At 35.8% G+C, this 25,003-nt stretch overlaps 1 protein-coding gene across 5 annotated transcripts in view; it reads left to right on the top strand.

Annotated features, from left to right (window-relative positions):
- ATF2 (activating transcription factor 2) overlaps positions 1-24,156 on the top strand; it is a 50,345-nt gene extending 26,189 nt beyond the window's left edge. For all 5 annotated transcript variants that reach the window (XM_035896180.1, XM_035896181.1, XM_009640794.2 and 2 more), the window contains 4 exons: positions 6,488-6,637; positions 8,692-8,898; positions 14,712-14,817; positions 21,537-24,156. In XM_035896180.1, the coding sequence (XP_035752073.1) occupies positions 6,488-6,637; positions 8,692-8,898; positions 14,712-14,817; positions 21,537-21,763 (690 nt within the window). In that variant the 3' untranslated portion in view covers positions 21,764-24,156. The remainder of the gene's footprint in view (positions 1-6,487; positions 6,638-8,691; positions 8,899-14,711; positions 14,818-21,536) is intronic.
- Positions 24,157-25,003: the final 847 nt, after the last annotated feature.

Genomic DNA, 25,003 nt, shown 5'->3' with positions numbered 1-25,003 from the left:
GCTGAGGGAACTGGGGTTGTTTAGCCTGGAGAAGAGGAGGCTGAGGGGAGACCTGATCGCCCTCTACAACTCCCTGAAAGGAGGCTGTAGTGAGGTGGGGGTCGGCCTCTTCTCCCTGGTAGCAGATGATAGGACAAGGGGATATGGTTTGAAGTAGCGCCAGGGCAGGTTTAGGCTAGACATTAGGAAAAACTTCCTCACCGAAAGGGTTGTCAAGCTCTGGAATGGGCTGCCCAGGGACGTGGTCAAGTCCTCATCCCTGGAGATATTTAAAAGAAGGATAGATGAGGTGCTTAGGGCCACGGTTTAGTGGTGGGATGGCAGGGTTAGGTTAAAGGTTGGACTCAATGATCTTAAGGGTCTTTTCCAACCAAAGTGATTCTATGATTCTCGAAGAACTGTTTGCAGTAACTTTGTCACTTTAAGATGCAATATCCCCAAATTGCTGAATTGTTACCAGATACGGATCTATGCTGTGTAGAAGGCACAATTCCTTATGTTTTGGATGAAATATCTGGCACAAACCAAGGTACTTCCCTTCATTTGTCCTTTGTGCCTTTCTTTACAGAGGCTATTTCTGCAGTTCATTTCTTGCATGGCACTTCAAGGAACTAATGTATTTTAGAGTTTTGTAATAAGAAAAGCACTTCCTGCTCTGATTTCATTCCTCATCTCAATCATTCATTTCTCTCTTACCTGTTTACAAAAGGCTACTGTTGTGTTGACTGCTTTTTTTTTTCCTTAAGTGAAGGTGAGAACTAATTTGATAAAAATCAAATGAGAGATTGTGGTGCCATTATTTCCTAATGCTGTGGAGCTTAATTATATGGATTTGCGGAACATGATTTCTGTATTTTTATTAATGTGAAAACAAAACACTTTCTTCTATTTTGATGAATATCTGTTGTTTCCTTTGTATATACCAAATTGTACGTAGAGCATCGTATATTTCTTTCTATAAAATCATGAATGAACTTCAGTGAACCAAACTGACATTTTGATTTCTAAAAGCTAAAGCTTAAAATAACTGACAGAAGATGTCTTTGGTAATGGGCATAGGATGCCTTCCTATAACACAATTAAAACTTTTCTTCAGCTGTCCTAGAAGTCTTAAAACCCTTTAAAGGTAAAGGAACTAATACACTTGCTGGGTATTTTTTTCCCACTATGGACAGCTTTTGGAGATGTTTTCAGTTCATAAAGGGGCTCTCACGACATTTGAAAGTGGTTTTAGATTAGAATGTCCAAGCTTAATGCACAATAATCAGAACTGTGTATTTATTTCTATATTTGATGAAGTTTTCAGTCTGAAGTGTCAAAACTTCAGCATGGCAGTTTTGGTTGTTCATGTGAAGTGAGCTACTGAGTTGTCACTTCCAGATCTCTGTTCTATACAGTGCTATATGTATTTCAGTGCTGTGGGATAATTACATGAAATTAGACTTCATTTTAATTTTATTGTCCAATATTGAAGTTATTGTAGAGAACATAGCTGCTCCATTCACACCTATGAAAGGCACTGTTAGTATAGTTTTGAACATTCTTGGATCCTTTTTCTCCTATTGCTTGTAGAACTGAAGTGAAATACAACTAGAGATTTTATTCAGACACAAGCTGTCTTTTACTGCTATTCTTTTGAAAATATCCTTGTATCTCGTCCTAAGAATGACATTCAATAGGAGTGAAAATGAGTTTCAGATTTCTGTGGCACACTTTTAATAATATAAATTGTTAGGTTTTCTGACGTGACTCCATATTTCTGGTTGTGGTAAAGAAACTAACTTCCACATACTTAAGTGAAATCAAATGCATAAGTCACTTTTGTGGTATTTTAGAGAGGCTTAGAAGTAGATGCAATAGCCATGTTTGGAAAAAAAAAAAAAAAAAAACCCAAACCAAAAGTACTTCCTTACTAAGATAAGGATGCATGAATCCAAATATTACAGAATTGCTTCTCATCTGTTTGTGAGAAGATCTGTAATTGTATGCTTTCTGCAGATGAAATGTGAACCATGAGCTACTCGTAGTTGTAAAACATCCTTTTTTGAGTGTACAGCTTGTGGATGCAAACTTAATGTTCAGACCCTTCTGCATGGATTGCAGAAGTTTCTGAAGAACTTAAAAATTGCTTTAACACGGAATGTTTCACTCCATCTCCTCTTACCCATATAAAACCTCTTCTCAACAGTCTGAGAAATACCTTGCACGAGGTGGGCAACCAGTAGGCTTTCTGCAGGAGGTTTCTACTGAGATGTGACAGAGGGCAGCTTGGCAAATGTTCAGAAACCGACATTAACTTGCTGGAGCCCGGCATGGGACCTTGTGTTCAGCAGAATTCTCCTGACCTGTCTCCCTGCATGCCGAGCTAATCAGCAAACACCTAATGAGCCTACTCTAAAGAAACAGACCCTCTCACAACCTACTTCATTTTCATATGTTCTCTGGGGGTGGAGAGACAAGACTTCATAAGGACTGATGATGCTGCAAAGACCACAATAATGATAATTAACTTGCTGAATTTAGAAGATTATGCTGTTAATTAGTTGCAAAATAAAGATAAGTAATAGAGCAGCAGATGGTAGGATAACACCCAGGAGAAAGGAGGGTTATTACTCTGATGAGCTTTTGTGGCAGATATGAAATATGGATCTGAGTTTTTCACAAATTGTTTCTGGAGAATATTATCTTGTTTCTGTGAGCTCTTGGTGGAATGATCTAGTCCTACCAAATTTTGACAGATGTGGTGAGGATTTGCTTTCAAGGATATACATGAACAATAAAACCTTGCTAATAAAGACTGTAAAAGCTATTAAGCTATTTGAAAATACCACTTTTAGTTTGCCTCTGATAACCAAATAGTATCAAATGTTGGTTGTCATCAGGTTTCCCCACATAATAGTGCTTTTATACATTTATTCTAATACTTGTTTCAATATACTTGATTTTTAAAACTGAGTTTCATATCATATTTGCGGTAACTATCTCAGTACTCATAGGAAGCACAACATCCATATAGTATTTCACTCCAGCATTGCCATCTAAAATATGAAACCTTTTACATACATGAGCTGGATATCCCTTGTGAAAATCTATAGACGTTCCTCAGATTCTCACAATATTTCTGCATTTGTGGATAATTTTAATCATAATTATTTGAATTTCAACTTTTAAACTCTGTAATATAAAACTAAGCCAAATTATTTTCTATTTCTATAGTATATTGCATTTAACAATGTAATTTTCAAAAGGAGATTGTTTACTTATAAAATTTCTTCTTTTGACTGTTCACACGTCCATTGTGCCTAATAGATCTTTTATAACGTAGATGGGATTGTGCCATTTCCTTCACTTTCTACTGCCATTTTCAAATTAAATGTAACATATACAAATTTAATAGCATGAACTTCCTTTCTTTTTAGGTTAACTTTGCAAATATTTCTTTAACACAGAAATGCAGAAGTAGAAAGAATGGAGCTAGACATAACAACAGCTTCCTACCTTATGTTCACATTAAAAAACCAAAACAAACCCTAATTAGTTTTGTTTCATCTCCCAAATCTTCTGAACTTGGTCTCCCTTTCCCTAAGGAAATGGATATGCTAGTGAAACTTCTTGTTTAAGTAGCTGACTTCAATCAAACAGTACAAAGCATTTGTAGGAGCTCGTAGACTCCGTTGTTTTCAGGTATTTTTGTGGAGGATGCTTACATTCAGATTTGCCTGTGCAGTCAGGAGCAGAGTAGGTCAGACACACTGACCATACACATGCTAAATGTATAAATGTTTATGCTCCACCGCCATGAAAAGTTGAAGTTAGCCTGTTATCACTGAATTTACATATTCAGACACTTGAGTTGGGTGAAATCTAATCATTTTTAGTTCTTACAGCAGTGGAAGAGGAGCTGCTGTATCTTGGTTGAGTAATTTTTGAGACTGTAACTTTTAAAAACCTCCTAGTACAATGGCTTGAAACGAGAGCATACCCTTTAAAACCTCAGCAGAAGTTAAAATAGACACATTGGAACCAATTTGGTACAAATAATTTGTCCTGTCACTACTGTTTGCTTTTGACTCCTGAAAGTTTGTCACATCCTGCTAAAAAGCAAGTTATGATACAAGAAATACTTCTAAAGTAATTCAGATAATAAATGAAAATACATTATGAAAAATCAGGTGTTAATAACTTATGGAGAGGATTGTCATATTAACATTAAATACTTTTCTTTAAAAAATATTTTATTAAAAAACTATTTGGAAGTTATGTGTCTCTCTGGTAGTCCTCGTGGTAGCTTAGAAAATTTAATGACCTAGATTAGAATTCAAAGCGGGGGGGGGGAGGTGGAAAACCTCAACCTTTCAATTGTTGTACTTAGATCATAGAGTTTGGTTCTAGTCATTTTAGTTAGACAATTAGAATACATGTAGGTCTTTCTGCACTTGTTTAGCTGGAGACAGGGATTTAAATCTTTTGGTTAGCTTGTTTTTCCAAGGTGAATTAGGAAAGTACAAGTTGATTCTTGAGTTTGTTTTCATGCTATAAAGAAGGAGTTAAAACAGCTACTGAAGGGCTTAGGGTTTTCAGAGTACCATACATATACTAAGAATTATAGGCATGTTATCTTAAAAAATTTTGTCATCCTGCCCTAATGCCTGCAGCTATCCCAAATTCTTGTTGTTAGAGCTGAGCACTGGGTAAATTACTGTAAATTCATCTCGTGTACTTTTCTGAAAGCAACTTTTTCATTCTAGGAAGCTTACAAAGTCGATAGAAAAATGAGGTGAGGAACAGAACTTTGTTAACACCAAATTTTTATGTACACTTTAACAGTCCCCGTTTGGGGTAATGTGTGCTGTTACGTTCAATCTAGAGGAGATTTACTACAGAAGTCCCTGGCTTAAATACTCCATACGAGCAAGCCAGCAGAGGAATGTTGGAGTGTCTCTGTTCTCTTTGTAGTCCTCAGATGGGATATCTACTGGTGGTAGTTAAATGCTACAACCAACTATATGGATTTGCTAGTTGATGTAACTTGCCATATTGTAGACCTGAAGACTTTTTGCAGTTCTGACAGAGGTAATCCGCAATTTGTTGTTCTAATTGTAAAATAGGATCAAGGAAAGCCTGCCATCGTGCAAGGTAGGAGAGAACTGTCCCTATGTTCCAATGACTTAATTATTGAGACGCATTGGATACTACAGTTTACAGAGAATATCTGTGTACATAGGTGCAAAGTCTTCTGCTTAATTTGAGCTGGCTGAAAGCAGCCTCATTCTAGCATTTTTAAGACATTCTATTAGTATTAGTACTTTGGCAATACTTTGTTTATATTCCAAAACACGATGATACAAGCTATCAAGAGTATTCATAAACTGTTATGTATTAAGTCATTAATCTTTTCTTAAACTTGTATTAGATTCTTTAAAAAATCCAGTGCTCAATGGAAAAACATTCTTTAATACCATTTGCCTGGTGAGGTAAATCCTTAAGTAACACAGAAAATTTTATGATAAATTACACAATATTAATGAAATTTTAAGGAAGAATCTGGAATTACAAGCAGTTGTATCTACCTTTTGTCACTTAAGAATTTGTTGTAAATAGAATATAGAATATATCACCTGTTACCGTTTTGATAGATTCCGCCAAAAGTTGAGTGAAATAATTTTCAAAAAGTAGTCAATAAAATGCTTTAAAATACTCTATCAAGTTGTCAGTAACTCTTGAATGTGTTACATACAGCTGAAATTTGGAGTTACTGTTCTTTGTAGTGGCTGTCTGCAATAAAGGAAGAACTTCAGACATTTTAGCAATTTTTTAATGTAAAATAGCATGCCGTAAGTTACCTTGCATATTTCTATATAAATAAAAGCTAGTATTTACATACAACCTGAAGTTTGTTGTTGTTTTGTGCATTACTGAGATGTTTCAGCAAAGACCTTGGCTTTTATATAATAATTACTCATAGGAAGGATTGTAGAGGTGAGTATTTGTAAAGACCATGAAAAAGCAGAGTTGTAACAAACTATTTAAAAATGGATAGAAAACACCAGAATTTTTAAAATGGAAAGAAGTTTGTGTTCTGTTTTCTACCTGTTTTCCCTCATGTGCGATTGCTTTCTTTCTGATCCGTACCTTGTGTAATACCAGCCTCAGCAACTTTTTGTTCATGGCCTTCCAGTCATCTCTATGTGGGCACAGTTCATCACGAAGGAGGCTTTCTGGTTACTTCTCCATACAGCTTACCATCCTTCTCTTTCTGAGATCTTATGTAAAGCCTCATTGCTGTTGTCATGCTTGCAAGAAATTGTCACCTGTTAGTAGGTATATGCCTAAATAACTGTTGAAAGCCTATAAAAAGAAATAGATATTTTAGAGCTGGAGCTCCTGTTTCCAAAATGGAAGTAACTACTAATAGAAATCATTAATAACTCCTCAAGTTAGCATGGTTGAATATTTCCTTTTTTTTTCTTTTTTTTTCTGCTTGCAGAGATTGAAAGCAGCCTTGACCCAGCAGCACCCTCAGGTAACAAATGGAGATACTGCCAAGGGACATACAAGTGGGTTGGTTAGAACTCAGTCAGAGGAACCACGACCACAATCACTACAACAGCCTGCAACTTCAACAACTGAAACACCGGTATGACAACACAGTGGACATGTACTTCCTAGTCCCTTCATTGTTATGCAAAAAAAAAAAAAAAAAATCTTTTTTATTTACTCTTGATTTGTAAAATAGAGGTTAACATGAGCTACAGACTCCTCTTGGAGTAAATAGTTCTCTAGCAGTAAAATGTTTATAGTTCTTACGTGTTCTTAAATGCTTCTAAAATGTATTATCCAAGATGATAATGTCAAAATTGGTATTATCTACCTCGTCAAATTTAGAACTAAGTCCTCCTGATTAGTGGAGTGTGTTAACAGGAAATTCTGTAGTAACTGAAAATTGTACAACTAGTTAATATATATTAAAAAAAAGTGCTTTTATTTTTTATTTATATTCCATGTTTAATATTTTAGATCATAAACACTTAAGAATTTTTTTAACTGCAGCAGGTATCATGCTTCTGTTAATTTGCTTGAAGGGTCTCTGCTGGGCTGCCATAAGAAGAGTCTCAGCTGTGCGATTAAGTATACTGTGTGATCCAGGGTGCTGAAAGGGGGGCTCTGAGTTTAGGAATGGTGTGCTGTCCCTTTGGGATCATAGATGAGAACAGGGGAATAAAGAACAAGAACTCTTGAGTCAAACTGGAAGTGGGAGTGCTCCTGGAGGAAGGAGATATTTCTGTGGGTGCATCCTGGAGGATTGCTGCTGTTCTACTTCAAAAAAAAGTGTTGAATGTGTTTTTGAAATGCTTTAAAAATCTCTACGAGTATTTTCATAGCATAATACCAATTTTATAAAAGCTACACGCTTGGCCCAGAACTGAAAGGACCTGCATCTGTAGTGAAAGCCCTTAGATTCTTAGACTGGCCAGTGAAATCAAATAATGTATCAAGACAAATATGTTTGGAGCAAAAAGAGGAAGAAAGTTACCCATTGTAAAATGATCTTCTTCTTAAGGCTGCTGTTCTCCCATATTACCTTAAGTTTTTTAAAGGAATATTTTCATAATACCACATAGCAGAATTTTCAAGATGAAAAGCTTGCTGTTTGCTTATTTTGTGGTTACTTTATAATTAGGATTTTAAAAAAAATTGCAAATGTTTCATTCCTGATTTGAGTTCCTAGGTTTTTTATTACTAGCTATCCAGAATTTATACCAAATCAATATGCCAACTGATACATGTTTGCAGTTCTTAATTTAAAAATAAAACTTTCTTACCGTGCTAGACTGAATGCGCAGGTGCACCAGTGAATGTGTCATAGAGACAGTTATATTCTCTCTATCCTGTCACTTGAAAGGATTTTAAGATCATTGTATTGTTATTATAATTCATTAGATCTTTGCCTAGGGTCTGTATACAGCTATGAAAGGAGTATAATGTATAATTTAAAATACTGAAATATTTTGATTCTGTCATAATATGTGGGTGAATGTAAGGGGAATCAGTATGCAGTGGTGGGGAATGCATCAACACATAGGGAATTGCTCTCTGCACACCCAGGGATCAGAAGCTATCAGCACTGACAGCATTTGCCAGACAGCTTCATTACATTGGGCATAAAAAAATTGTGCAGTATTTTAGTTGTGACTAGGTTTGTAGGAAGGGTCAAGAGTAGAAAATTTATTTCCTGCTAAATGTAACTTTTAAAAACTATTTTGGGTGAAAGAGGTTTTTAAACTTTACCTTTTGTAAATACTTGCGTCATTTGAATCGGTAAAAGAATGTCTCAGAGTCCATCTAAAGAATATTGCTTCTGGGCTTTATTCAGTTGCCAAATGTAAACGTCGTATAACTTTAACTCTTTGAAGTCAGTGGCTTCTTTTAGTGCAGTTTTAAACCAAAGCTAGAGCCATGATTAAAATGTTAATGTAACATGTAAGGAGTGTAAATACAGTAAAATATTTTAAAACATAGCAGTAGAGTTAAATGACATAGCTTTCCACAAAAGAAATGTGTGTAACTTGAATGTATTTAAAAATGTTGTGAATGCTTTTCTCAAGATGTGACGTGTACTTACGCTAGTGCCGTAGCTTAATTCACTAATAGTATTACACTGATGACTTCAATACTTTTTACTGTTTTCAGGCATCACCAGCTCAGCCTACGCCACAAACACCAAATACCGGTGGTCGTCGAAGAAGAGCTGCCAATGAAGACCCTGATGAGAAAAGAAGAAAATTCCTGGAGCGAAACCGGGCTGCTGCTTCCAGATGCCGACAGAAACGGAAAGTCTGGGTGCAGTCATTGGAGAAAAAAGCCGAGGACCTGAGCTCGCTCAATGGCCAGTTACAGGTATACTTCCTATTTCAAGTAAAAATGTGTAAAGTTTTTTGATTCTTAGACAGTGATCCTGGATCAATGGAACTTAAACTTTGCATGAAATCTGAAATAGAAATGGTTTTGTAACTGGTGGTTCAGGTCAGAATTGAAAATTCAGCGTTAATTGCATAGACCAGTAAAATAAGAATATAAGAGCATACTCAGATTTCAAGATGTGTAAACGTTGGGATCATGCCCTTTTGTCCCTTGTCCATTTTAAATAACTTTCAGACTGTGATACTAAACAAGGATGACAAGATGTGTTTGGAGTAAAGGCTTATTAGCAAAGTAATAGCCTTACCTTGAAAACATCTTGCTCTTAGTAATTTGTATCACAGCCTGAGTTATTTAAACAAGATTTGGTTTGGTTTCCTTTGGTTCTTTTTAACTTCACTTTTTTTCCTTTAAAGTGAATGTAGTGCTCGTGGAAAGGTGCCAGATTGACATCACTGGAAACTGAAGGTCTCTTTTGTCCACAGAACAGGTACAGCACAGGCAGTGGCAGTGCAAATTTCACCACACTGCCCTCCCAGTGTGCGTAAATCCTATAGTGAGGGAAGTATACTTAAGAGGGTAGTTCAGTGTATGTTGCCAGTCATTTTTTCCATGTCGTCTGAGGTTGTCAGTTGTCGGAAAATTGTCATGTGGGCACACTTTTCCCCCTGTAGAACAATCTATGACTCTTTTATTTAAACTACTATTAAATGTTAAAGCTTACTTTCTTAATGTTTTCCAGCAGCACGTGAGAATTGGCACAAAGTATTGTTTCAAAATAAAAAGTCTAAAAGCTTTATTTTGAGAATTACAGAAAGGAAAAATGATGTCATTTTCTAAATGAAGCATTCATTTAGAAAATGCAATGTAAAATATTTTGACATTTTACAGTTCTTTTTCTTTCATCAGAGCTTTTCACTGAGTCAAATTCACAGATCTTTTTCTTCCTATTAAAACTCCTCTTTTGTGCTGTTTGCTAAAGAAAATGTCCCAGCTTGACCACCAGGAAAGTAGGGCATGTTGAGATTACTTTTTATCGTGTAATCGAAATTACAGTGTATCGGTCGTCTTCATGTTCATGTCTTTAAAGATAGTCAGCATCCCAGAATGTAAAATGTAAGAAATTCCTACGTAAGCACACAACGTGAAAACATTTCCTGTGTTCCAAGAATTACGACGCTGTGCACCAGCGTTAGTTAAATTTCTTCTTGCAAATACACAGTCTTCTCATAACTGTTCACAGTCTTCAGACATGTTCCTTCAATGCAGTCACAGTCCTTGCTGTAAATCTATTAATTACAAAATGGTTTGTAGCACTATAGCTTAAGTAATCTAAGAAGGAAGTGGAGGTAGACCTACAGGAAGGAAAACAAAGAACAAAAAAGATTGGCTACATTTCAGTTTTCTTAGTGAAAATAATTTTTGGTATTATGTGATCTAGCTTTAACTTACACATACGAATTTTTATAACTGAAAACTAGGTAAGTACTGTAACCAAAAGATTTCCAGATTTCCAAGAGTTAACTCAGTAATAGTGAATTCAAGAAAAAGAATTTTCTTACGGTCTGCCAAAAGCACAATCGTTAACTGTGAAGAACAGAATGACTTGTAAAGAAAATTGAATGTCAGAGAAACAATTAAACTGTACTTTATGTGAAAACATTAATCAGTCCTATCTTTCCATAATAATTCTTCACTTGACAGGCTAACACAGCTGATCAGCATAGTAGGCAGTAATGACCCATGATTACTTACTTTATATTTAATAGTAAATTTAATAAGTTTGGAGTTTTGCCTTAATACAGTTTTATAGACTGAATGTTAGGGTTTAGTAGTTCCTATTTTGTTTAATAGCTAAATGACCTGCTCAGCTGAATTTACCAAGATGTCACATTTCCAAAAGTAGGTTAATACCAAGATGACTACATTGCATTGCTTCAGGTAACAATTCTGACTTCTTTCAGTGCAGTTAGTAGCTTTTTTGCCATGCCTATGTCAAAGTTTCTACTGTCAATGTCGAGGTTTTTAAGACTGGAACTCTCTAACAGTACATACAGATTGTGAAGAGGTTTACTGGGTTGATGTATATTTTGTTCTGTAGTTTTCAGCTTTCTGTAGATTAACTTCTGCCTACTTTCTTCTTTTAAATGTTTGAATTTAATTTCCTTTTAAAGCATTATTTTTCAAATTTTTGCTTCAGGGAGAATTTCCAACTTTTACATCACACCAGTAACAGGTTAGGTTGGCTGTCTTTATTATAGGCTCTGCTTTGTAAGGTTTTTTCATGCTTCTAACCTTGTAAAGTTTATTTACTGTTTGATTTTTGTGGACTGCATTTTCTACTAATATGTTGACTTGTTTATTGATCTTTAATTTTATATATCACATTGTGTTGCTCTGTGCTTTGCCACGATACTGCAGGGTATGGTATGCTATATAACGTGTTAAGGAAGCATTGACAATGTGTCCCCAGTGGCCACTCAATCGTATTGCAGGATCAGATGCCAAAGTTCATTATATGGCCTGTTTGGTCCCTGTTGCTTAGAGGGCAAAGTATTAGTAGAAGAATGGCCTGCCTTACTCACGAGGTCACTGTAGGTTTTAAAGGATCAGCAGTCAGTGGCAGTTTGTACTAATGCTGCAGAAGCTGCTTTAGGAAGGCTAAATTATGAAAGAAATGCCCGTAAGTAAAGGTCCTTATCCATACAGGGCTGTCTTGTTGAAGTTATCCAAAAAGAAGCAGGAAGGCCGGTGTTTAACTCAGCCACAGAGAGTCCCCTATCCCCATAAGTCACATCTACCTGTCTGATGATAGTTTTGGTAAATAGGACTTCACAAATATTGTCGTGCACTTTGCTGAGTAAGGATGAATCTAGTCCCCCTATTACATAGCATTTTGAATCCAGGGGGAAATAGACTGATACAGAAGAACATGCTGTACACTGCATGGTATACATGCGTATATATGAATAGAGAAGGCAATGTATCTTTGGAAAAAATGGAGTGCAGATAAAAATAGATATGCTTTCCTCCAGAAACCTGCTTTCTAATGTTAGCACATTTTGAAACGTGGGAACCTAAAAATTCTTCTAGACAGCATGCGAGCTATATTTCATACTTATTTAAAGAAATGTTGATGCCTACACTTGACTTGAGATCTCATTAATGAGGAGGACCTTTCCAATGTAAAAACTCGAAATAATCTTTCTTTGTGCCAGTGGTTGACGTGTTTATTCCATATGCTTCTTGTTAGCCTGTTTTCCTTAAAGACCACCACGTGTTAACATATTTCAAATGAGATGGAAAGACTTGCTGTTGTTACATACATGATAAGAAAACTACAATGTGTGTAGGAGCCAACCCCCCTTTGTTACCAGTCAGACGTGGTTCTTACTGGTGATATGTAAACGACAACCTTGGATTGCCTTTCTGTGACATTCCATGTACCGTGTGTCTAGCAGACGTACTCTATTCTGCTTCCAGGAATGATTTGTGCATTGCATATAGCACTGTTGGCAAACAGCACTCATGTTATTAACAATGCTAACTATGTATTCAGTGAGAATGTCTCAGCTTCTTCAGTATAGGGATGCTGTTCCATTTTGGTCAAATCTGCTTTAATATAAGATAATATATTTGCTTTTTCTGTTTCTGTTAGCAAAATTCTTAGTATTTGTAATACAACTATCTATAAACGGCCTTTTCAAAAATTTGTCATGAACATTCATTTTACTTACACTGATGAACAGTGACTTGATGCTTATATGTGCTGTTTGTGTATAAAATTCTTCCTTAAAATGTGGGAGATGAAGGTAGAGAATGTCTGAAATCGTTTTCACAAGTTGATCACTTATTTTGCCAACGTTCCTTTAAACTAGCAGAAGTATGTTTCATATTCTTGGACATTGCTGCTTCTGTAGGTTATGAAGAAGTGTCTCAAAACTACATCAGCACTTTCTTTTTTTTCCCCCCAGCTATGTCAGTTCTGTGCAGCTGCCTGCTTGGCATCCAGATTTGTGGCTTCTCAGTAAATAATGTGGTGAACTGAGAGGGGACTGAGAGCTGGAGGCAGAAGTAGTGTGATTTCTTAACAGCCCAAGAGTTCAGGACATGTAATGCCAGCTGGTAGAGATTTTGTGGGGGGTTTGGTTGGGTTTTTTTCATTACAACTTCTTTTTGTTTGCAATCACATTTTTCTTTCATTAGAAACGTCCATGAAGTCAGATTTTGGCTTTGTTTCAGATCTTATTTTTGTTTTAAATATCAAGTTTCTAAAAGGGATATTTGGCACATTAAAATGACTGAATAGAAAAGTAGTCCTTTAATACTTTAAGAGGATTTTGCAAGTATAAAGGCTTGAAATTTTTTGTCTCTTAAATGGAGAGAGAGAGAGAGAACACAGGGGAGCTTTTCTTTTAAAAATCTGGTATTTTAGTTACAGTATTTATAAACTGTGTTGATTAGTGTAATTAAACCTAATAAATTCCATTCTTAAAAATTGTTTTCCTTGTTTTGGAATCCTTTTATTTATAATTCATCTCTTCTCTGACAGCATTGCCTTATTTCTAGCTTGCAAGTAACTAGATTGACTTTCTTGTGGGGTTTTTTTTCCACATAATTTTATTTGCAGTCCAATTTTCCTGTGTTTGTTTTTCCTTTAACTTGCTCTCAAATGCATAAACATACACATTTACCAAACAATTACGTCATGTGTGTGGTATATTATGCTAATGTGCCAAGATTCTTATAGTTTAAGTACCTTCAAGTATCAATGGAAAGGATTTATATTTAAAAGAAATTAACCCATGAAAAGCAGATATCTTGGCAAGATACGGGTATCACAAAGCATTACGGATAACTTGATTCTGTAGTGACTCATTTTTCTACTATTTTAAGTGAAGTGGATCTATCAAAATGCCATACCGTTCTTAATTTGGATTGTCACATACACTGTGTGTACATAGTGCTTCTCATCTGTAGATATCAAACTGCTTTACAGGGAAGGTAAGTATCCCTGTCCTCCGTTTTACAAATGGGGAAATTGAAGCACAAAGAAGTAAAATGACCTTGCTCAAGGTCACCCAATAGTGGAAAGGCCTGGAAATGAACCCAGGCACTAGATTCTGCAAATGCTGTCTCCTAGATTACACTCTGCTTTAGTGACAAAAGCTGACGTTTCAGGATTTTGTCATTATTATGAGTTATTCCTTCATACAACACGTTTATGTGTGGTTGCCAGAGAGAAAATTAGTATGGATATGAACAGACATTTACTAAATTATTTTCCATTACATGAGGTTTTCTTTTTCAAAGTCCAAGTACAAATATAGTCACCAAAAATCATTCTGCATTGGCTGATTTTTTTTAATGTTTGGTGTGGCATTTGTTAAAATACAGGTAGTTAAATGTAGGTTTAATTTGATTAGAATTCATCACAAAACCTTGCAGAAGAGTCTTAAAGTAGCTGGATCATGTGAATGAGCACTGGATCATGTGAATGAGCCTATATGTAGACTCTGCATCTGTGAACTGAAAAACATATGTTGTATTTTCCAAAAAAGCATTTCCTATTTTAAGAAAATCATAAAACAAAGTTAGCCAAGTTTTAGCTAATATTTAATTATTCTGAGATAAAAGAAATGTACATGTTTTTGCAATATATGCCAAATGGAAACTTCTTGTATTTTATCTACCCCTAAACGAACAACTGAAAATCCTATAAAACTTAATACTTACCTTCAAAATGTGTGTAGTTTGAACCTGGTAAAGTACATAACTTTCTTCTCCTTTAGAATGAAGTCACCCTGCTGAGAAATGAAGTGGCACAGCTGAAACAGCTTCTTCTGGCTCATAAAGATTGCCCTGTAACCGCCATGCAGAAGAAATCTGGCTATCATAGTGAGTAATGTTCCATTACCTATAGCCTTAGGCTGCATCAATGAAATACTGCCAAAGTGAACTGAATGAACATTAAAATTGAGAAGTGCGGTTCTAAAATTACATTAAAGATTTTAAAAGAAAAAATCTCAAAGGTTATTGGAAGATGGGAATGAATATGTGATATTTAGAAATACATTTTTAAGTCCGTTCAGTTGAAGTGTTGCATAACATTGAAGGTTTTATGTTGGTTAAATAAATGCATATGATAATTAGCATGTAAGGGCTATCAGTTATTACACCTGCTTTAGAAAATATAATTAAAGTATTAAGAGCACATGATAAACCATTTTTTATACTTTATCTTAGCCTAGTACAGTGAAAGGTCCTTGTGGGTTTTTTTTTCTCTACATCGTAATGAGATTTCAGTAGAGGTAATATAACAGCTGTCCTCATTTACCATAACATCCAGGATCAGTCAAGCCGTTAAAATAATCAGATGCAGGTTCATGGCTCCTACTGTACAGTGTCTTCTAGATTGTTTTGATTTCCACATTAAGCAACTACTTTTCTATAAACAGGGTATTTTAAAAAGCAGTTCTAATGCTGAAGGGAATACTGAGAGTTTCTGTAGCATTTTTTTCCTAATACATATTTTTACTTAAAGGTGCTCATTTGATTTTCATCCTTCCAGCATTTTAAAGGTTAATTATGCTTTCCTGACTTGTTACTTCATTTTTGGATATGATACACAGTGCCAGAACCAGCTGCTGCTGCTGTAGAATAAATGGCCAATTTTGTCCATTGTACACAAATTTGTTACAAATAACTGAGCTGGGAATGCATTAGGCAACATTCATAATATATAACCCACAGCTTTCGTTTTTATGATTTAGTGATATTTCAGGATATTTGTAAATGTGAAGATTGTTTCTGCCATATGTAGCCACTTCATTTTAATTTGCCAGTGTCAGTAATTCAGGAAAATAAAGGAACATTTTGTATTGCATGCAAACAGATCCTCAGGTGCTTGCGATAAAACTTAATGGCCACCATCTTTACTTGTAGTCATTGTAAGCAATTTCATCAGAATGGGCAATATTTTTTAATTTAAAAGATTCAGGAGATTTAGCAACTCTCTATTGCCATATATATTTAGAATACTGATTTTTGTCAGTTTTGAGCTTATAAATCTTGGTCCTTTGATCTCCAGTCATTTTGACAAGATGGAAAATAGCATCTTGGAGTAAATTGGAACAGTATAGAAATATGTTTGGGATTTATATTAACAATGATTGCTGCAGGGATGAGGCCATTATGGCTCCCATCTGACAGAACAACATAATTTCATATGGAAGCTGCTAGGGGATAACATTATGCATGCAGGGTTTTAAAAAAAAAAAAAAAAAAAAAAAAACCAAAAAAAAACCCTGTAGGTTTCTTGAATTTTGATGTTTTGAGGATGTGTGTTCCTGAATTGGCATGAAAAATATTTAAACATAAGTCTTAAACTGGTAAAGCAATTAGACTCTAAGGATTTCTTCGTTGAAGAATTAACAAACAGCTTGTTTAGTGATGCTTATTTTCTGCCCTCAGAAAAGGACTATACTGTTCCTAATTTACTAAAGAATACAAAATGGGTAAGAACTAACATACTACTCTGTGAAAAACGTCTATATTTTAGAAAAAAATGAAACAATAGTAAGCAAGGAGATTGGAAGCATAGCTCATCTACTTTCTTGAAAAGTCTCTTGAAAGCCAAAGTTCAACACGAATGGTAGTTGTAATGCCATCCCTCTGAAAGGATTTTGTCACTTTATCTCTCTGTGAATATTGGTGGGAGAGCATGTTGGCTAAGTTACTTAGCCACAGTACAATTTATGAGAGGAAAAAATGGTTTCAGTTAATATGTTCATGAAAATGGTGTTCATAGAAAGTATTTTTAAATAAACATATTATGTTCATCAAGTAATCCAAGTTAAATTGCTTCAAAAATGTAATGAGTGGTTTAACGGTCTGTCTCTGTGGAAGAAATCGAAGACACCAGATTACAGATCTCCTGCAGTGCTGAATATTGCGCACTGCTGAGACAGTGCTATTTTATATCATGCAGACCATGTTTTAACAGCTAAGCCCACTATTTAATGGGGTTTCATGTATGATGCACTTAAATAGGCACAAATAATCTTTGCTTTTCGGGGTATTTTTGGCACTTACTTTTACACATTATTTAACATCTTTTGGATTTCCCAGGCACGTTTTGTCTCAGGCCAGGTGAAAAGCATGACAGTGCAGATACCCCTTTCTTCTTCTATGCTTGTTCTTGAGATCATATTTTCCTTATTTAAAAAGTCTTGTGCCTGCTTCAAAAGAGAGTGTTATCAGAACAGAGAAATCAGAAAGGTGGTTATTGCACTTTGAGGCAGTATGGATAAATTTCAGTTGCAATGTTTGAGTTTTCAGCTAGTTCAAACTTTTTTTATTTCCCATAGGAAGATGCTATTGGTTCTGAATGCAGTTTTAAACATTAGGGGGGAAAAAAGTGCCATGTATAAGAGAAATCTAAATGCTGTTAATTTATTTTTCATTTTAGCTCTTCTGTAACAAATTATTTGTAAGTCTTCTCCAATACTCTTACATTTTCTCAAGTTTTTTCTGGACTTGGAGCAGGAAAAGGTGAAAACTTCTGAGAAGAAAATGTGTTGTGATAATTAGGGTGTTAAAAAAAAAGAAAAGGTTGTTTTAGATTTTTTTCATATTTTTCAAGAGGACCTCACGATGTTCTAGAACATTTGTACAAAACTGAATATAAGGGAAAATAAATAGAGGCTGCAATGTAGGTGGTATTAAATGAGGGGGTTTGTGTTCTTTCTCTCGTTAGTTTTAAAGAAGTGGTAGAAGGTGACTAACCAATTTCAGACCTTGAGTAGTTTGAACCACTCAAACCACTATGTTCCTACAGCCTGTTCTGGACAGACGACAGTCCTTCAGTGACTGCAGGGGATGGGATAGTCCCCAGCTCATGGGAAATGACCATTTCTAGGCTTGAGTCCCTCAATAGTCCATGGATGGCCTTGAGAATTACCGTGAGGCTTGCTTTCTAGTGATTATCAGGGGACTGAAAGGAGTTCTGGATCACTTGTCAGTGCTTGCGTACTTGCTCCCATTTTGGTTTTGGTGGGTTTTTTGTTTTTGAAGACTGAAATCCCTCTTTGGTTGCTTACCTTACTGAAAGCTATTGGTAAGCAATGCAAATAATAGAAATGTCTGATGACTCCAAAAGGCTACTTCTTAGTGCATCCTCAAAAGTCTCCTCTGTGCTCTGCTTGGTATTTTTAAAATCTTTTCTATAGCTCAGTCTAGCCCTCGTTGTGTTCCATTACCAAAATGGCTCGCTTCTCATGGCGCAGCCTGTCTAGGAACTATGTAGCTTTTAGGAAAGTTCATGTGATGTAGGTCTGTAAATTTTCAGCCTTCTAATGTACAGCACACGCTTCTTCTGTAGATCCGTTTCTAATTCGGACTGTGCATTTTCCTTGGTTTGAGGCAAAGCTGGGGGAGCCATTAAAAAGCTAACATGCCTGGGCTTTTTTCTACATTGTTAGCTACATTATGATTCTGGTATGTATCAGTTGCACTCTTGAAACCATAATCCTGTGCCTGGCAATTCTCTGGTCAACTAAGAAAAAAGAAAAAAATCTGCTGGAATTTAAATATGGCTTTCCCGTGTCCTCCTAAAAGGTTTTGTTCTTTATTCCCAATCTTCAGGCTTAAGAAAATAAGTCACTTTTGTAATGAGGTGACTTTAAGCATCTTCTATATTCATTGAGTAGATTTTTCTTATTTGATTCAAATTCTTCAAATGGAGTTCTGTATTCAGTTTTTGGCCACTATTCCTGTAAAGTTAGGGCTTCGTAAGGAAGGATTTGAAAGGAAATCTAAATTGCTGTTCTTTAGGGTGGCACCTCATTTCTAAATGTTCCTTAGTAGTTATTGCAAGGATTTACACTTCCGGTCAAATTCATTACCATAAACTGGTGTTAGGTCTATATCTTATAGAATCGCCTGTCTGCTGTAAGCTCCCTCCTAGAGGGATGCCCCTGGCATCTGAAAATACCTGTATCGTGCTTTTTGTCTCTTCAGCACAGTTTGTCCATCTGAACAATGATACGAAAACGTCAATTGTGCATTGGTGATGATAAGTATTCCCATAACTGTTTTTTCTATTGCATATATGGTCTTCCTGAGCCCATCAAAATCAGAAAATCAAGCCTTTCTCATGTTCTTTACCACTGTGATATTATTATAGACATTCCTTTGAGTTAACAACATATATGTTAAGGGATACAGAACAATGAAGACCTTCCTTCCTTCTCTGGCAAGGCAATGATCTACTTTACTTCCTCCCTGGCTTGTAGCATTTAACACTAACCCTTTGTCTTGAGGATAAGGAGGATTTGGCCAACAAGGAATTTGGGTATCAGGAAAAGAAGCATAATAGGAAGATGGAGATTCATAGGAGAACAACACAGCTCTGAAGAGGAGGAGCAGGTGTTACAGCAAGGAGACTGTATTCGATACATGTCGTCCCACTTGCTGCCATTTCATTCTGTCCGAGGGGAAGAATATGCTACTCTTATAATTAGTAATTCAGTATTTTTCAGGAAGTGGCACTAGAGTTACTGTTTTTAACAAAGTTTGCATGCGGTCCTCTTACTTGGTTTTACGTGAGATCTTGTAAGTCTTGATAGAGGTGTAGCAGAGGTGTAGCAAAGATGAAATCCTGTCGAATAGTGTTAACTGAATTGGCACTCATTCATGTTCTTTCTCTTCTTGAAAGGTAAATCCTACTAAGGATCACAAACATGTTTCAGAAGTATTTTAGTTTTCTTCCTCTTGCTGTATACAGTTACCATGTAATCATCAGATATGCGGTAATTGTCAGCAGATGTAGCTCAATGTGTCTGTCCCTATCTCCTTTAACGCCTGAAAGATCTGTTTTTGAAAAAAATGCGCTATTTGTAAAATAGTTGGCCTCATGGATAAGAACACTGTGATACTTTTTAATAATTATGTCTGTGTTCTTGTGGTAGAGGTATAGGAGAAATTGCTAGCTTGTTCATGCAGGCAGTATTTCTTGGAAAGAAACACAGCGGGTTTGCTTGCTTACCCATCTTTTTTGACTTTACCATTCTTTTCTAGAAGCAGTCAATAATAGAACTGTTGTTTTCAGACTTGGAAGAGGAGTGTGTTCTTAGCATGCATGGGGTTGCTCAAAGATCTTTGTTGGGGACTTGCAAATTTAGTGCAGTGCATTTTTTTTACTCATAGCTAGTGTGTCATAAACCTCAGTGCATCATAAACTTCATTTCATCATTGTTTGTTCATGCTTAGTGTTCCCTTTAGTTGTTGCTGTTAGCCTGATTTTCTATGAAAATGAGGCTATGATAACCACAGGGCTGTTCATCTTTCAGTGTGAGGGTCATTCTTTCCCATCCCTTCCCTTCCTCTTGGTAACTTTTGAATTTGTAGGCCAATCTCAAACAAACCTGAAAGGGACTGCAAAAGATAAGTCTAGAGAAAATCAAGGTTTGTTCCATTGCTGTGTCGCAAGCAATAGTTCATGCTGCTTCTGGCTATGTTTGTGTGTCTCTTTCTATGTTGTTATGTTATACTGTAGTCAGTATCCCTGTTAAACAAGGGGCTTCCAGTATTCCATCTGTATACTACTGGGTTTCAGTCAGCTTATAAAACTATTGTGAAAAATACTTTAAAACACAAAGTAGCACAAAGTGATACAAATAAGTTATAATTAAATTTGTTGTCTGTACTTTCAACTTTCAGTGCAAAACAGTAGGCGTATTTTCTTTCTTGGTTTTTTAGTCTTTAACTCAGCTTTTTGCTTGACAGTGCATAATGCCTTGGCTAACTTTTGCAACTCTGGAAAAAAAGGACTATTTTAGCATGACTAGGATGTCTGTGCAAGAAAGACATTTTAAATCATGCTCATTTTGTAAATTCTAGTTCTGCTCACTGAGAATTATTTTTTAAGGTTTACCCTCTGTCATGAGAAAAAATGATGCAACTGTGTGGCTAATTCACTTTTGGTTTTGTGGAGAACACCTGAAGTGTTCTTGAATATATTTTTAAAATCAGTTTTAACAGTTTAAAGTCTTATTGAGAGGCATTTGTATACTAAAGAAGTTACTGAACTTCACACTGTTAAAAGAACGTGGGTGGAAAACTTGTGGAAGTATTGTCCAATTAATATAGTGGTGTGAATAATATTTTTTCAGATATATTCATGATCACAAGTATTAATTACTGAACGTAGAATTGTTCTCATTTGATTACTAAGCAAACACAGTAGATAGCATATGTTAAAAATCTAAAGCTAATTCATATAGCAGCAAAAGATCTGGTAGCATTTTTACCCTATAAATGTTGCTTCTTGACATGAGCCTTAGAATCATTAGAATTAGGTGCAGCAGGAAATCAGACAGTTTTAATCATGACTTTGAAGATGTGAAAAATGTTCTTGTTTCCTGAATATTCCATACTGCAGTCCATATTTTTTGCTTACAAAGTAGTATTTTCTTTGCAAAACAATCTTGTCTTCATTTTTTAATTTGTGTTGCATTACACCATGAATTGTAATTATTTAGGGGATGATTACTGTCACGTGGGACATGGTGGAAAAAAATTCCCGGGCAAAAAATAAATTAATTTTTCTTCTTCAGCTGCAGATAAAGATGACAGTTCAGAAGACATATCAGTGCCAAGCAGTCCACACACGGAAGCTATTCAGCACAGTTCTGTCAGCACTTCCAACGGCGTAAGCTCAACTTCCAAGGCAGAAGCGGTGGCCACCTCCGTTCTCACCCAGATGGCGGACCAGAGCACAGAGCCGGTGCTTTCCCAGATCGTCATGGCACCTCCCTCCCAGTCGCAGCCTTCAGGAAGTTGATTAAAAACTTGCATTGCATCAGTTTCTTAGATACACATTTGTGACTTTAAAGGGAAATCAACAAAAGACCAGTCTCCATCTAGGAGAAATTGTAGCTTAAAATTACTCGTTTTTAAAAATCCAATTTAAATTTGGCTTTAACGATTGGCAGGTGAAGATGAGGCAGAACACCACTTCTAGTCTCTTTGCAAAAGACTTTTTTTTTTTTTAAGTATTAGTTTTACTAGTTATTTTTTGTGCTTAATGTGTAAAGTGTGTGTACAGTACAATGTGGTTTATTTCATTTTTAATTCGGTATTATTTCAACAAACATTGGGGTGAATTACTAAAGGTCATCCCCAAGACTGTGATAGTAATATTATGTGACATTTTTATACCAAAGTTCTGCATAGTCCCTATTGACTTTGTAACGTTAGCAAGGTCATAAAGCACTAGGCAAGAGAAAGACAGTAACAGTAAATTTGCTTTTAGTCTTTTTGCCTTTTTGTTGTTTTGCACATTATGAGAGGAAGAACATTGGGAGATAAACATTTGGGTTGGTTTATGTATAGCATTTTGGTTGGCTTTTTAACTGTTGGGGTTTTTAATTTGTTTAATAGGGCCAGTACAGTATATGAGATACAGTACTCTTATGCACATACCTATCCTAGATGAAGATCATTACTAAATAGAGTTGATTTTTTTTTTAATTTTAAATTGATGTCAGGTGGTTTTTTTGTCCCCGCCAACACTTTCATTCTGGGGGGAGGAGAGCTTTATTTCTCCAGTCAGAATAGGTATCTATAAGTACCCTTTGTTGCTAGGCTGAAACCAGTAAGCATATTGTAAAGTACAGGGTTATCAAATACGGAATATTTAGTATTCCGAAGTAGGTTGATATTTTGTGGACTTTTGAGTCGCAGACTAAGGAGTTTACTCATGGTTTTGGATGCCAGAAAAGCCTAAAATCCTTCTTCAGACAACTCAAGACTTTTTTTTGTCATTGTCTTGTATTTGCAAGCTAACTTGTACTTAATTCTTGTGTAAGCACTGTCATCTTTTAGTAGCAAAAATTTTGATACCTTTCTTGTGGAAAAAAAAAAAAAATCAGTATCTACCGTATCTTGGAAACAATGTAATTATAATGTGGTGTGTGTGGTGTGTGCGTGAGAATGGTTCAGTAGTTAATGCCAGCAGTCTTTTGCTTGAATGTTTAAAGATGCCTTCAATGTGATGCTGGCTGATAGGTGATTGCAGTTTTAAAATGTTATTTACTGTGCGAACTTGGATAACTAACATTCCATGATGTAGTTTGTTTCTGATGAGATGATTGTAGGTACACTTTTTCTCATTATCCAATCATCTGTAGGATATTGAGTTTTTTAAATGTGCCATTATCTATTTTGATTCTGTACTCATGTTCCAAATACAGTACAATATTTTACAATAGATTAAGTTGTTTAAAAAAAGTAGATGTGTGCTTTCAGGTCAGAAAACTTTGTATAATAGCAAAAACAGATGCATAGTAGCAACTGGCAGTAAAGCAGGATTCCATTATGTATATAACAAAGATTTAATGCATTTATAATGGGTTGTGTAGTTCATTTGCTCTTCCTTCTCCACACTATACTATGTGTTTTTAAGTGTCAGTGCCATCAAGTTTCTATTTGATTCCGTTTTGAATCTAAAAATGTAATTGATCCACAGGAAAATCATAATTTCTACAATATATATACAACCATACTATAATGAAAACTGGACAAAGAAGTATCTAAGTCATATGTGTATCATTGCAGGGCTTTAAGCATGAAAATAATAGGGATTCTAAATATTTTGTATTTTAAAACTAAGAAAGTTGAGTTGATAACCTCATGTGTTTAAAAGTCTTACTTTCCCAATTCCAAGATAAAAAGCTGTCACAGTTATTGAACGTTTCCAGGATGATGAAATACAGTGGACCTCTTGTGAGAAGGAAATTAATGTCAAAGGCACAAAATGTGAATTCTGCGAGAAAGCTATACAGTCACTTTTCATTGTAGTTTTGGTGGACTAGATAAGGCCTCATTGATTCTGCTATAATTTGCTCTCCTAAACACAAAGGCTTTTAAATCATATTTATATAAGTGGAGTTTTTTTATAACAAAACTGTCGCGCTTGTAAAATAAGTCTACATAAGTGTATAGGAGATGTGTAAACAGTTAATGAATTTAACAGTGGGGCTGGAAAAAGAACCATTAAAATCTGTGTTCAGCAAATAGAGAAAAGTTATTTGTCGTACTACCATGGATTCCATTTTGAGACGTATGTCACACTACTTCTGTACTTAGCATTTTGGGTCTTTACATTTGACATGTTTCACAAACTGTACTGTTTTCTTTTATGTGCAGTTTGCATGAGTAAATCATCAAAGAGAATAAAATCTATCTTTAAGTTATGTTCCTATTTTAATGAAATTATAATTGTTCTAAAAGGCAGCACCGTCTTCAGACTTCTTTCTTCATCCTTGCAATTACCAGCATTTTTCTGGGAGTCATTACTATCATGTCCAAGTAACATTACGTAAATAAGAACACGTATGTTTCCTTCAAAAATAAGCCAAATTCCATTGCTCTGCAGTTGAGTTCCAGCAGCTTCGGAGGAATCAGCCTTGTATCGTTAGTTCGAGGAGCACAAGGTAATCCACAGGTAACGGAGTTCATAAACATAGCTTGGTGATCCCAGATGTTGCTCAGCCACTTCTGGTTGCCCTGAGTTCCACAGCAAAAGTGTTGTGCATAACTGGAGTTCCCAGCCAACGTTCAGATACCTTAGCCTTATCTTGATATGCACCAAGCTAGGAAATAACAGCTGTAGTCAGACAAACTGCTCACAATTTTGTTGTGAAAGGTTGAGAAAAGATTGTGCCCTCGCGTTTTGACTTTTAGAACATTAAAAATGGTTTGGGGCTTATTTATGGATGTTGGAAACCTGCTATATGGTGTGGCGCGTCCTGTTACATCATCGTTTGAAAAGCTCTTGACAGAACTCTGATACAGAGGCTTGGGGTTGGGGGGCGGGGGGAAGGTAGAGTTGCTGTGTACTTGCATCTATTGCATGTGTTGACCAAAGGAAGTTAAATTTAAACAGCACACAACTTTGAGCCCAATATGAGAATGATGCCCAAGGTCTCTGTTGCTTCATTATGTTCTTTTTCTGACTAAGTTACACTTGTTACGCCAAGAAAACAAACATGAAAGCTGTGTGACGGGGCAGCTGGGGGGG

Source organism: Egretta garzetta, unplaced genomic scaffold (assembly GCF_000687185.1).
Source record: "Egretta garzetta isolate BGI_Z169 unplaced genomic scaffold, ASM68718v1 scaffold16, whole genome shotgun sequence".
NCBI lineage: Eukaryota > Metazoa > Chordata > Aves > Pelecaniformes > Ardeidae > Egretta > Egretta garzetta.
This window is presented reverse-complemented; position numbering and strand designations above follow the sequence as displayed.